General features: G+C 41.5%; 1 protein-coding gene across 6 annotated transcripts in view; it reads right to left on the bottom strand.

The window, feature by feature from the left end:
- Positions 1-12,859, bottom strand: part of LOC143974467 (kelch-like ECH-associated protein 1A) — a 53,672-nt gene that overhangs the window by 19,970 nt on the left and 20,843 nt on the right. For all 6 annotated transcript variants that reach the window (XR_013272228.1, XM_077475909.1, XM_077475907.1 and 3 more), the window contains one exon: positions 542-1,218. Coding sequence is in view for 5 of the 6 variants with exons in the window: in XM_077475909.1 (XP_077332035.1) it covers positions 542-1,218 (677 nt within the window). In the remaining variant the exon portion in view is untranslated. The remainder of the gene's footprint in view (positions 1-541; positions 1,219-12,859) is intronic.

The following is a 12,859-nucleotide window of genomic DNA, read 5'->3' as shown; positions in this document are numbered from 1 at the left end:
TATTTCACTTCTTGTATGTCTTTTTACTTGAAGTGATTGTAGCTGTATTAGTGCAATTGTGACAGAGAAAATTGAGTACTGTCCGTGATACTTTTTTTATTTTCACTAACATACAATTTTTCAGGACAAGCTTTCGGGGTGTGTCCCCTTCTTCAAGGTCCAAGTATCACGGACAGTACTCAATTTTCTCTATATGTCTTTTTGAAACCTAAATGTTAATAAACTCTTTGTAAAAAGGAATAGCACTACCGATAGGCATTAGAAGTTGGGCAGTGATTCAACCTATCAATTTAAACAAAAATAGAAACGACAGTATGTTATTTGAAAATATACTGCGTTAATAAGTGCAGAATAAGTATTAGTTATGTCCATTACACTTCTTCCTACTTCGAAAGGCTCTGTTCAGCGCAATGGGATTTTGTGCTCTAAATGTACAGTATGTTGTGCTCAAAATGTTCAAATAATCTGCAAGAAGAGTTAAGAAAGAATATTGCATTTTTCTAGTTTCTGTTTCTTTTTTGTCTTAAGTATTGCGTCTTACCTTTCAACACTTTTGTGGTGTTCAGAGGCAGAAGAACCCCCAACAGCATAAATGGCTCCATCTATTACACCTACTCCAACCCGATTTCTTGGTACATTCATTGGTGCTCTTTTTGTCCATTGATTGGTCATCGGATTAAAACAGCTTAAAGAGTCTGAATCTGCATTTTCTGTAGCAGAATGATTTCTCCCTCCTACAGTGTAAAGCAGTCCACAAACAGTACAGGCTCCAAGACCACTCCTGGGCTCCAACATGTCAGAAAGCGTGATCCATTCCATAGTGTGTGGATTTAAGGCCTCCAGAGAGGTCAGAGAATTCTGTTGGTATCCACCCGCTACATAAATAAGTTGATTTCCCCGTACTTTTGTTGGTGGAAGAGGCTTGTGTAATGACATTTCTTGGAAAATCTTATACAGAAACTTCCTACATGAGTTTTCCATATTGAGAATGGGGCAATGCTTTAGCTGTACTGCCAGAAATTTCGGGGGCAAAGCATAGAGATGAATGGCATTTAACAAGACATTAAAATACTGAGCTCTGCTGCTCACATCCCACTGCATCCATCTTACACAGGCATTGTACACCTCAGTCTCACAAAGGACATTTAAGCTTTCCTGACTAACCAAGTCCAACAGTTCGCAGTGATTAAGGTTTAGAAACTCTTCTTCTTTGGTTACCTGAAATAAAAAATAAAAAAATGTAATTCACATTATTTTTCTTTAAATTGTACTTTACAAGTTTTTTTTTCCTTCTTCTGAATCAATTGTGATAGGTTTGTGCATATGAAGGTTTTCTATTTATTTGTTTTATGTTATTGTTGTATGGTTAAACTAGATGGACTTGTGTCTTTTTCAACCCGACTATGTAACACTGTACTGTATTTTTATATTGACAACTGTGATGCACTAAAAGTTGTATAGTTAATTAATGAAGGTAATTAAGGTTTTAAAAAACTTTAGACAACCAGGACAAGTCGTGTATGTTATTGAACATGTTTCACTGACTGGTAGTTATCAAACAGAAAAAACACAGGATAAAGATCTGGGATTGAATACAAAGTTGCTTTACTTGGCAAAGTTTTTTTTTTTTTTTTTAGCTGAAATAATTTCATGCTAGAATTTAGCCCATGATTTAGAAAAAATGTAATTTAAAAATTAAAAATTCTACTTTTACACAGTTAAAGTAGAACTGAAGGCATTTTCATAACAAGTGTGAGCAGGTAGGCTATTTATTGCAGAACAGACATGCAATGCATGTAACTACAGTATATTTTTATAACAAAAATCAAAGCTTTATAATCATTTTAAAGTTAGAGGATCTCTCATATGAGATATATAGTGGTAAGTCTATATAAGACCAGGTAGAAGCTGGGCTGCTGTAGTAGACGTAGTGAAATACACAGGTGACCAGCCAGGAGGCTGGTTATTGCAGTAATTATAATAGATGTTTTAGGAGCATGATGGGACATGCATGGTTAAGTGGATAAGGGTCCATGTGCACGATTGTGAAAAGTCCTTTTAATACTCCCTAAAAGGGAAGTAGATGACCCCCCCCCCCCCCCTTTTGATTGTAAGCTGCAAGGTGGTGTAGGAAAAAGTTTACTTTGTGCAGCAGCAAGTAAGAATGTGCAGCAAAGAAAAAACAACAAAATACAGCAACAGACTGTTGAGACTCTTATAATAACCTTACCTATAAGGCTGAGTAAGTGAGACAATAACAGTAGGTAAAGAACACTCACAGTTTTTAGATTACCCTATAACATGTGCTCTTAAAACAGTGTGCTTAGCACTGCAGTATGTCTTATAGGATTAGGGATTTAGTGTAGTGTATATCTGGGTAATAATCCAACAAGATATGTGTAATCAGGAACTGCTATGTAAAGGTACAAGGAGACCCTGTGCTACCTTATTCACTTTGGTGGTCCCATCCAGAGTACAGGCTTTGAATGCTATGGTGGGTATATCCCTGAAAGAGTCCTAGGGTCTGGGTGCCACATGAATGGACCAGGGCTCTGGACCTATATATATATCATCCTTCAGCTAGCACACTTGTTACACCACCCACCAAGGTGAGCCCTGAATGCAGAATCCAGTGCCTGAAGCGAATATTACAGAATGGTCCCACAGTTCTGGGGTCCAGGTATGATTCCAAAGTTGAAGGGGAGACTGGTCATCGCCATGTTTTTTTTCTTAATTCTTCAGAATAAAGTTGTCTAGGTACTCAGTAATCTTCTTAAAGGGCTTCTTAAGGAGGCAAGAAGGGTTGCAAGCACCTTTGTGAATACCCCAGATGCAGAGTAGTGCTGGTGAGGTTTATAAATGGGAATATAGAGGTATGCATCTTAAATATCTACTAAAACTAGGTTTTCCCATAGTCTTAAAGAGGCAATAACTGACCTTGCAGATTCCATTCTGAACTTGTGAATTCAAAAGGTATTCATTTAGGGATTTTAGGTCCAGGATAGGACAAATACACCCCTTTTTGGTTCTGGCACTATGAACAGATTTGAACTAGAATCTGTCCTTCAGAGGAACCAGAACAACCACTCCCTGTGAACCACTCTTAAGAGATGGTTCAGGGCAGTTTGTAAATCTGACTGTCCTTGGGCAGATTTTGGCTGGTTTGAGAAAAGAAAATGATAATGGTAATTTTGTATCCCTTTGAAAGCACTGATTGAACTCATAGCCCTGGGGTTTCTGGGACCAAGAGGAATGAAAACTGCAACAGATGTCCCCAACTCTTAAGCCCCATACACATATTAGATTTTCTGTAGATTTTTGTCTTCAGATTTAATGAAACCATGCAGTGCAAGGGCCTACCTGATTGCATACAAATTGAAACTCTTAAGCCTTGTACACACGGTCAGATTATTGGATTAATTTTTGTCAGTTTTTTGTTTGATGCTAGTCTCAAATTGAAAGTGAAGCAGGTACTCACCAACCGAAAATTTTCTAATGACAAAATTCAACGTAAGAAGTGATGTAATGTGTTGAATTGTTTTGTATGTGTTCTTTCATTTCTAAGCATGCCTAGTCTTCACATTTTTTTTGGCAAAAAACTGTACTAACGTAAAGAAAATCAGACATTGTGGTCACATCAGACAAAGATTTTCAAGCCTGCACATCCAGTTTTTGTCTGCTGAAAATTCGTAATCGGCTGTCAAAAGGCGCATACTAATGATCAGAAAATCAGCAGATCGTTCATCGGATGAAATTTATCTTCAGATTTTCTGATGATGTGTACAGGCCTTTAAGGTTTGACCTCATATTAAATGGTTTGGGTAAATCTGAAGACAAAAATCTGTAGAAAATCTAATAGTGTGTATGGGGTCTTAGAAGTGAAGGTGCCCCTTCATTAGGGCTTTAAGGCAGACTTGGTGGACTTTGTATTATAAGTCTTGCACCAAAAGAAAGGGCTAAATTTTGGCTTTGAAGATAAAGCCTAGGAAAAGCAGTGTGGTCCTCTGCATCTTCAGAAGCCACTGATGAGGGGGATTTTGAAGCCTTCTGTTGATGTCTTTAACTCCTGTGATATCTTTTATGAATTTGTCAAATGCCCTACCAAAGAGATATCCTCCTTCAAAGGACATACAACTGAAACATCTTTTACAGGCAGCTTCAGCGCATATGGACAGAAACGAAAGCCATTCTAAGAATGTATTCCATGACATGTTCAAGGGCATCAGCACAGAAAAGTAAGGTAGAAGGCAGAGAATCAAATACAGAGACCAGTGCATTCAGTGCCCTAGGGTCCTGCTTCGGTGCAAGCCTCAATCTGAGAAATTTGTTTACCTTGCGTGCTATCAGCAGAGCGAATGTTTGCCTGAGGTTTTGCCACAATTCCCTTGCGCCTGGTTTCTGCCATTGCTATCAGTGAGCATATTTCCCTGCAGGGTACTTATGACGTTGGGTGAGGCAATTGGGTAAGCATGTCTGGAAGAGGATACACAGTAACCCTGGTTTTGATTATGCTCATGGAGATAGGGTGGGACGAGGTGCCTGAGTACCTTATAAGGGTTCTGGGCAGAAGTTCATGGCAACAGTGCGACCTGTGGCACTTCAGTTTTTTGGCATCAGTGTCCTATTGGGGAGATTTCACTTTCTGTCCCACAGTCAAAACAGGAAGTGACAGGAGATCACTCAAAACTGAGGGAATCATTTTTGGTCACCTGGGCCACAAGAACTAGTGTCACCATTAGAGGATTTTCCCTCTATTGCTGTTCTTTATTTTTTTTTACAATGCAAACAGTAAACAGAGAGTGGAAATCTCCTGAATGGGGGCACAGACAGCAAGAAAAACTTGACAGATGTTCTAATTTTCTCTCCATTCAATAAAAAAACGAAAAGCCTTTAATTATACTTTAATACACTTAAGTTTAAAACCAAATATAGTCTTTAGTCTTCTGAGTTTAATTGTTTAGTGAATACTATTCAGGAGACACTAATATGTTTATTGAAGGTAGTAGAGATATCAAGAACTCATACTTGCTATAGAATCATGTCTATTATATATATATAATATTGGTCCAGGATGAACCTGCCTCACCAAATGTAAAAAAATATCATGAAATATTGAAAAATCAAAAAAAAAAAATACAGATGGGGTAATTTGCAGGATTTACTTGTGAAGATGAATGTGGTCAAACAGACCTGGAGAAGGGAGCCAACTGCAAGTTTGACCTTCTTAATGCTGTGAGTAATAAGAGATTTGTTGACGAAGAGGCAATGGAAGCATTAGAAGCAAAAGGGAAGGGGGAGATGGGAGACAGAAGACTGTGGGAAGAAGGAATTGGCCAGAATAGTGTGTTTGGGGAAGGGGGAGGGGGTTGAGATAGGGTGATTTGAATGTCTTCTGATGATTGTACATAATGGATGGGGACAAAAATGGAAAGCTAGTCTGATGTGAAGGATGGCAATGGAAGAAAGGTTACTCATAGTGGGCGGGAGCAGTAATGTAAGATTGGTTTGAGTAAAGCTAGATGGGGGCAGAAAGTAGGATGTTGGCAAGTGATTCGGTCAAAGAGAGTGATGAATGGGTTTTACCCAGAATGGAAATGGGTAGTATCTTTACTGGTCAGTTAATTTGGGGGTGCCAAGGAACCAGATGAGGATGGGTTGGGCTCTGGGACATGCTGGTGTGGGTGTACTGTGCAGGATGAAGTGAATTGAGGGGCAGATGGAGATGGAAACTGAGGTTATGGAGGACCTGTGGAGGAGAAAAGCAGCAGTGTAGTTGGTGTAGCAGGATAGTGCAAGTTTGAAGTGGGGGGAGGAAAAAAAAAAAGTGCGCTGGGACCTTCCACATTCACACCGATCTATTCCAAACACATCCATCTTCACAGGTCAGTCCCACCTTCCTGCATTACCACTGATCATATTTTTTATTTGTTTTTAGATTTTTTAACCACTTAAGGACTGGAAGATCTCCCCCCTTAATGACCATGCCATTTTTTGCGATATGGCACTCTGTTGCTTTAACTGACAACTGCGCGGTTAAGCGACACTGTACCCAAACAAAATTGACATTCTTTTTTTGCCGCAAATAGAGCTTTTTTTTGGTGGTATTTGATCATCTCTGCGGTTTTTATTTTTTGCGCTAAAAAAATGTAAAAAACAAATTTCTTCATCAGTTTAGGCCAATATGTATTCTTTTACATATTTTTGGTAAAAAAAACCCCGCAATAAGCATATATTAATTTGTTTGTGCAAAAGTTATAGCGTCTAAAAAATAGGGGATAGATTTATGGCCTTTTTCATTATTTTTTACTAGTACTGGTGGTGATCAGTTATTTTTAGCAGGACTGCGACATTGTGGTGGACAGATCGGACACCTGACATTATTGACACTTTTTTGGGAACCTGTGACATTATGACAGTAATCACTGCTAAAAATATGCACTGTTATTGTACTGACACTGGCAGGGAAGGGTTTAACACTAGGCGGCAATCAAGGGGTTAAATGTGTTCCCTGGGTGTGTTTAAACTGTATAGGAGACTGTGTGACTGGGGAAACACACAGATCTGTCTTCCTACTTAGCAGAAAGACTGGATCTGTGTGATCTCCCCTGTCAGAAAGGGGATTTGCCTTGTTTACACAGGCAGATCCCCGTTCTGTCACTGCGGGGAATGATCGCAAGTGGCCTGCGAACATTGAGTCCGTCGCACCCACTGATTGACTCCCCCATTAGCCAGTGGGCACGCACATGCCATTGCCACAGTACAACTGCAGTGGCTGATCCTTAAGCAGTTAATATTTGAACGATTTTGCCGTATTTGATGATTTTGAAATTTTTCTTGTTTAACCACTTAACAACCGCCCTATAGCCGAATGACGGCTACAGGGCGGTTTCTTAACTCTGGGAGGCCGTCATATGGCTCTCGGCCGCTCTCGTGCCGCTCTCGTGCGCCCCCTGAGATCATCCGTGACCCGGCGCATCACGGATCACGGTAAACGGCTGCTCATAGCGGCCGTTTACCACGTGATCGCTCCGTCAAATGACGGAGTGATCACTTGTAAACAAACCGGCGTCATGTTATGATGCCGGTTCCTCCCTTCCCCTCTCTGTACCGATCGGAACAGCGGAGGGGGAAGAGATCGGTGTCAGCAGCGATGTGGGCTGCATCTGCAGTGCCCACATCGCTGCTCACCAAAAATTAACCCCTCAATTCCCTGCCAATACTCTGCAATACCCTGCCATTACTCTGCATTACTCTGCAATACTCTGCAATACTCTGCAATACTCTGCAATACCCTACAATACCCTGCAATACTCTGCATTACTCTGCAATACTCTGCAATACTCTGCATTACTCTGCAATACTCTGCAATACTCTGCATTACTCTGCAATACCCTGCAATACCCTGCAATACTCTGCAATACCCTGCAATACCCTGCAATACTCTGCAATACCCTGCAATACCCTGCATTACCCTGCAATACCCTGCAATACCCTGCAATACTCTGCAATACTCTGCAATACTCTGCAATACCCTGCAATACCCTGCAACACTCTGCAACACCTTGCAATACCCTGCAACGCTCTGCAACACCCGCCAATACCCTGCAACACTCTGCAATGCTCTGCAACACCAGTACCGATCGGAACAGCGGAGGGGGAAGAGATCGGTGTCAGCAGCGATGTGGGCTGCATCTGCAGTGCCCACATCGCTGCTCACCAAAAATTAACCCCTCAATTCCCTGCCAATACTCTGCAATACCCTGCCATTACTCTGCATTACTCTGCAATACTCTGCAATACTCTGCAATACTCTGCAATACCCTGCAATACTCTGCATTACTCTGCAATACTCTGCATTACTCTGCAATACTCTGCAATACTCTGCATTACTCTGCAATACCCTGCAATACCCTGCAATACCCTGCAATACCCTGCAATACTCTGCAATACCCTGCAATACCCTGCATTACCCTGCAATACCCTGCAATACCCTGCAATACTCTGCAATACTCTGCAATACTCTGCAATACCCTGCAATACCCTGCAACACTCTGCAACACCCTGCAATACCCTACAACACTCTGCAATACCCTGCAACACTCTGCAACACCCGCCAATACCCTGCAACACTCTGCAATGCTCTGCAACACTCTGCAATGCTCTGCAACACCCACCAATACCCTGCAACACTCTGCAATGCTCTGCAACACCCGCCAATACCGTGCAACACTCTGCAATGCTCTGCAACACCCTCCAATATCCTGCAATACTCTGCAACGCCATACTCTGAGATACCCAGCCATACTCTGAGATACCCAGCCATACCCAGCCATAGTCGGTGATACCCTGCAATACCCAGCCATAGACACCCCCCCCCCTCCCGCCGCCCACCGGTGCTTCTACCGACTCGCCAATACGATCAAATCCAGAATCTTTTTTTTTTTCAGGCTTCCCAGCTTAGAGGTGAGATGCGGGGTCTTATTGACCCCATATCTCACTGTAAAGAGGACCTGTCATGCCATATTCCTATTACAAGGGATGTTTACATTCCTTGTAATAGGAATAAAAGGGATCAAAAAATGTATTTTTGGGGAAAAAAATGTCAAACTAAAATAAATAAAGTAAAATGAACAATAAAAAAACCCTGTCCCCATGTGCTCGCATGCAGAAGCGAACGCATACGTAAGTCCCGCCCACATATGAAAACAGTGTTCAAACCACACATGTGAGGTATCACTGCGAATGTAAGAGCGAGAGCAATAATTCTAGCCCTAGACCTCCTCTGTAACTCAAAACATATAACCAGTAAAAAAAAATTAAATTGTCGCCTATGGGGATTTTTAAGTCGCGACGTTTGGCGCCATTCCACGAGCCTGTGCAATTTTGAAGAGTGACATGTTAGGTATTGATTTACTCGGTGTAACTTCATCTTTCACATTATGCAAAAATTGGGTTAACTTTACTGTGTTTTTTTTTTTTTTAAGCACAAAACTGTTTTTTTTCCAAAAAAAAGCATTCGAAAAATTGCTGCGCAAATACCGTGCGAGATAAAAAGTTGCAACAACCACCATTGCATTCTCCAGGGTGTTTGCTAAAAAAACATATATAATGTTTTGGGATTCGATGTAATTTTCTAGCAAATAAATGATGATTTTTACATGTAGGAGAGAAATGTCAGAATTGTCCTGGGTGCTCCAGAATGCCTGATGGCGCTCCCTGCATGTTGGGCCTCTGTATGTGGCCACACTGTGTAAAAGCCTCACACATGTGGTATCGCCGTACTTGGGAGTAATAGCAGAATGTGTTTTGGGGTGTAATTTGTGGTATGCATATGCTGTGTGAGAAATAAACTGATAATATGACAATTTTGTGAAAAAAAAGTAAAAAGAATCTTTTTTTTGAAAACTCATCATGCCTCTTACTAAATACCTTGGAATGTCTTCTTTGCAAAAAGGGGTCATTTGGGGGGGTATTTGTACTTTTCTGGCATGTTAGGGTCTCAAGAATTCAAATAGGCCGTCAGTACTTCAGGTGTGATCAATTTTCAGATATTGGCACCATAGCTTGTGGACTCTATAACTTTCACAAAGACCAAATAATATCCACCAATTTGTACTTATTTTTACCAAAGATATGTAGTAGTATAAATTTTGGCCAAAATTTATGAAGAAAAAATTACTAATCTGCTAAATTTTATAACAGAAACAAAGAAAAATTCATTTTTTTACAGAATTTTCTGTATTTTTTCTTTTATAGCACAAAAAATAAAAAACCCAGCAGTGATTAAATACCACCAAAAGAAAGCTCCATTTGTGTGAAAAAAAGGACAAAAATTTAATATAGGTCCAGTGTTGCATGACTGAGTAATTGTCATTCAAAATGTGAGAGCACCGAAAGCTGAAAATTGGTCTGGTTATTAAGGGTGTTTAAGTGCCCAGTGGTCAAGTGGTTAATTTGATTGTGTTATTACAGATTGCCTCTGAATTATATATACAGATTTATATTGACATTTATACTGTATATTTATCATAATCATAAATGTATTTACATTCTGATCACCTACTCTTTTATATTTGAATATGTTTCTTATTAAGAAGATCACCTGTGAACTTTATATTATTTTTTTATTGCACTTTACAGCTATGGATTGGCAATAATGGCTGTGGACTACACTGTTTGTTTTGCACATATGTTTTTATTAAATTGTCCGACCCAGTTTATTCAGCTTGTTTTTTTATTTTCTGTAAGATTGAAGTCTGTTAACACATATTTTTGTTAAAGGTGTTTTTCATCACATAAGGCAGGGCTCAAAATGTCAAGTCCTGAGCTACTAGCCAGGCCTTAAGGGTTACTCGCCACCAGTTACCCCACCCAACCTCGCCCCTGGCCCGCCCTTAATTCCGCCCCTAAACAATCCCTCATAAATGATCTAATGAAATGACACTTAAATGTTGTATGCAGAATTAAGTTCTAAAAATAAATATTAACAACAACTTTATCCATGCACAACAATGCAGCCTACCTATGTTCATCAATTCTGCTTCACCTGTTTCCTTCAATGCTGTTTCACCTGTGCCCAACAATGCAGCTTCACCTGCGTCTATCAATGCAGCCTGCCCATGTCCATCAATGCAGCCTACCCGTGTCCATCAATGCAGCCTGCCCGTGCTCACCAATGCAGCATGTGTCTAGCAATGCCGCCTGTGCCCATCAATGCAGCCTGTGCCCACCAATGCAACCTGTGCCCACCATGAAGCCTGTGCCCACCATGCAGCCTGTGTCCACCAGTGCAACCTGTGTCCACCATGCAGCCTGTGTCCACCAATGCAACCTGTGTCCATCATGCATCCTGTGTCCACCATGCAGCCTGTGTCCGCCAAGGCAGCCTGTGTCCACCAATGCAGCCTGTGTCCACCAATGCAGCCTGTGCCCACCATGAAGCCTGTGCCCACCATGCAGCTTGTGTCCATCAATGCAGCCTGTGCCCACCATGCAGGCTGCCTGTGCAGGGGAAGAGAGGAGACTAACAGGATTGCCGCCGGATGATCAGAGCGTGAGGAACACATCAATAACAACTTTCATTTCAATTGCTGTGTTCCCCTGCCGCTCGTCGTCACATACAGCCCCTCCTCCTGATAGACAGATCACCTGTCCTGGGATTGGATTGGTGATCTGTCTATCAAAGTCCCGGGACCAGGAAGAGGGGCTGTATGTGACAGCGAGTAGCAGGGAACACAGCAATTAAAATTAAAGCTGTTATCACTGTGTTCCTCGCACTCTGATCATCTGGGCGGCTTCCCAATTGCGATCGCAGGGAAGACTCCCATTCAACCTAGGCTGCCCTTCCTTGCCAGCTCCTAAATTCCATTCACAAAATGCGAGCAGGTGAGTTGAATGTTTGAGGGTTAACATAAGAGATATATTTTTGGACCTTTTTTCTAATAATTTTTTTTATAACTCTGTAGGTGTGAAACACCTATTAAGTGCCGGGTGACTGTCCACACAAAGATTTAGGTGAGGTTTGCACATACCATTCCACCTGGGTTTATTACAGTGGTGTGAAAAAGTGTTTGCCCCCTTCCTCATTTCCTGTTCCTTTGCATGTTTGTCACACTTAAGTGTTTCGGAACATCAAACCAATTTAAACAATAGTCAAGGACAACACAAGTAAACACAAAATGCAATTTGTAAATGAAGGTGTTTATTATTAAAGGTGAAAAAAAATCCAAACTATCATGGCCCTGTGTGAAAAAGTGATTGCCCCCCTTGTTAAAACATACTATAACTGTGGTTGTCCACACCTGAGTTCAATTTCTCTAGCCACACCCAGGCCTGATTATTGCCACACCTGTTCACAATCAAGGCATCACTTAAATAGGAGCTGCTTGACACAGTAAGGTCCACCAGAAGATCCTTAAAAGCTACACATCATGCCGAGACCCAAAGAAATTCAGGAACAATTGAGAAAGAAAGTAATTGAGATCTATCAGTCTGGAAAGGGTTATAAAGCCATTTCCAAAGCTTTGGGAATCCAGCGAACCACAGCGAGACCCATTATCCACAAATGGCGAAGACATGGAACAGTGGTGAACCTTCCTAGGAGTGGCCGGCCGCCCAAAATTACCCCAAGAGCGCAGCGACGACTCATCCAAGAGGTCACAAAAGACCCCACAACAACGTCCAAGGAACTGCAGGCCTCACTTGCCTCAGTTAAGGTCAGCGTTCATGCCTCCACCATCAGGAAAAGACTGGGCAAAAATGGCCTGCATGGCAGAGTTCCAAGGAGAAAACCACTGCTGAGCAAAAAGAACATCAAAGCTCGTCTCAATTTCTCCACAACACATCTTGATGATCCCCAAGACTTTTGGGACAACATTCTGTGGACCGATGAGACAAAAGTGGAACTCTTTGGAAGGTGTGTGTCCAAGTATATCTGGCGTAGAAGGAACACTGCATTTCATAAAAAGAACATTATACCAACAGTAAAATATGGTGGTGGTAGTGTGATGGTCTGGGGCTGTTTTGCTGCTTCAGGACCTGGAAGACTTGCCGTGATAAAAGGAACTATGAATTCTGCTGTCTACCAACAGATCCTGAAGGAGAATGTCCGACCATCTGTTCGTGTACTCAAGCTGAAACGAACTTGGGTTCTGCAGCAAGACAATGATCCTAAACACACCAGCAAGTCCACCACCGAATGGCTGAAGAAAAACAAAATGAAGACTTTGGAGTGGCCTAGCCAAAGTCCTGACCTGAATCCTATTGAGATGTTGTGGTATGACCTTAAAAAGGCCGTTCATGCTCGAAAACCCTCTAATGTAACTGAATTAGGACAATTCTGCAAAGATGAGTGGGCCAA

Source organism: Lithobates pipiens, unplaced genomic scaffold, assembly GCF_037356315.1.
Source record: "Lithobates pipiens isolate NorthernLeopardFrog02 unplaced genomic scaffold, aLitPip1_a1.2 Scaffold_13, whole genome shotgun sequence".
Lineage (NCBI taxonomy): Eukaryota > Metazoa > Chordata > Amphibia > Anura > Ranidae > Lithobates > Lithobates pipiens.
This window is presented reverse-complemented; position numbering and strand designations above follow the sequence as displayed.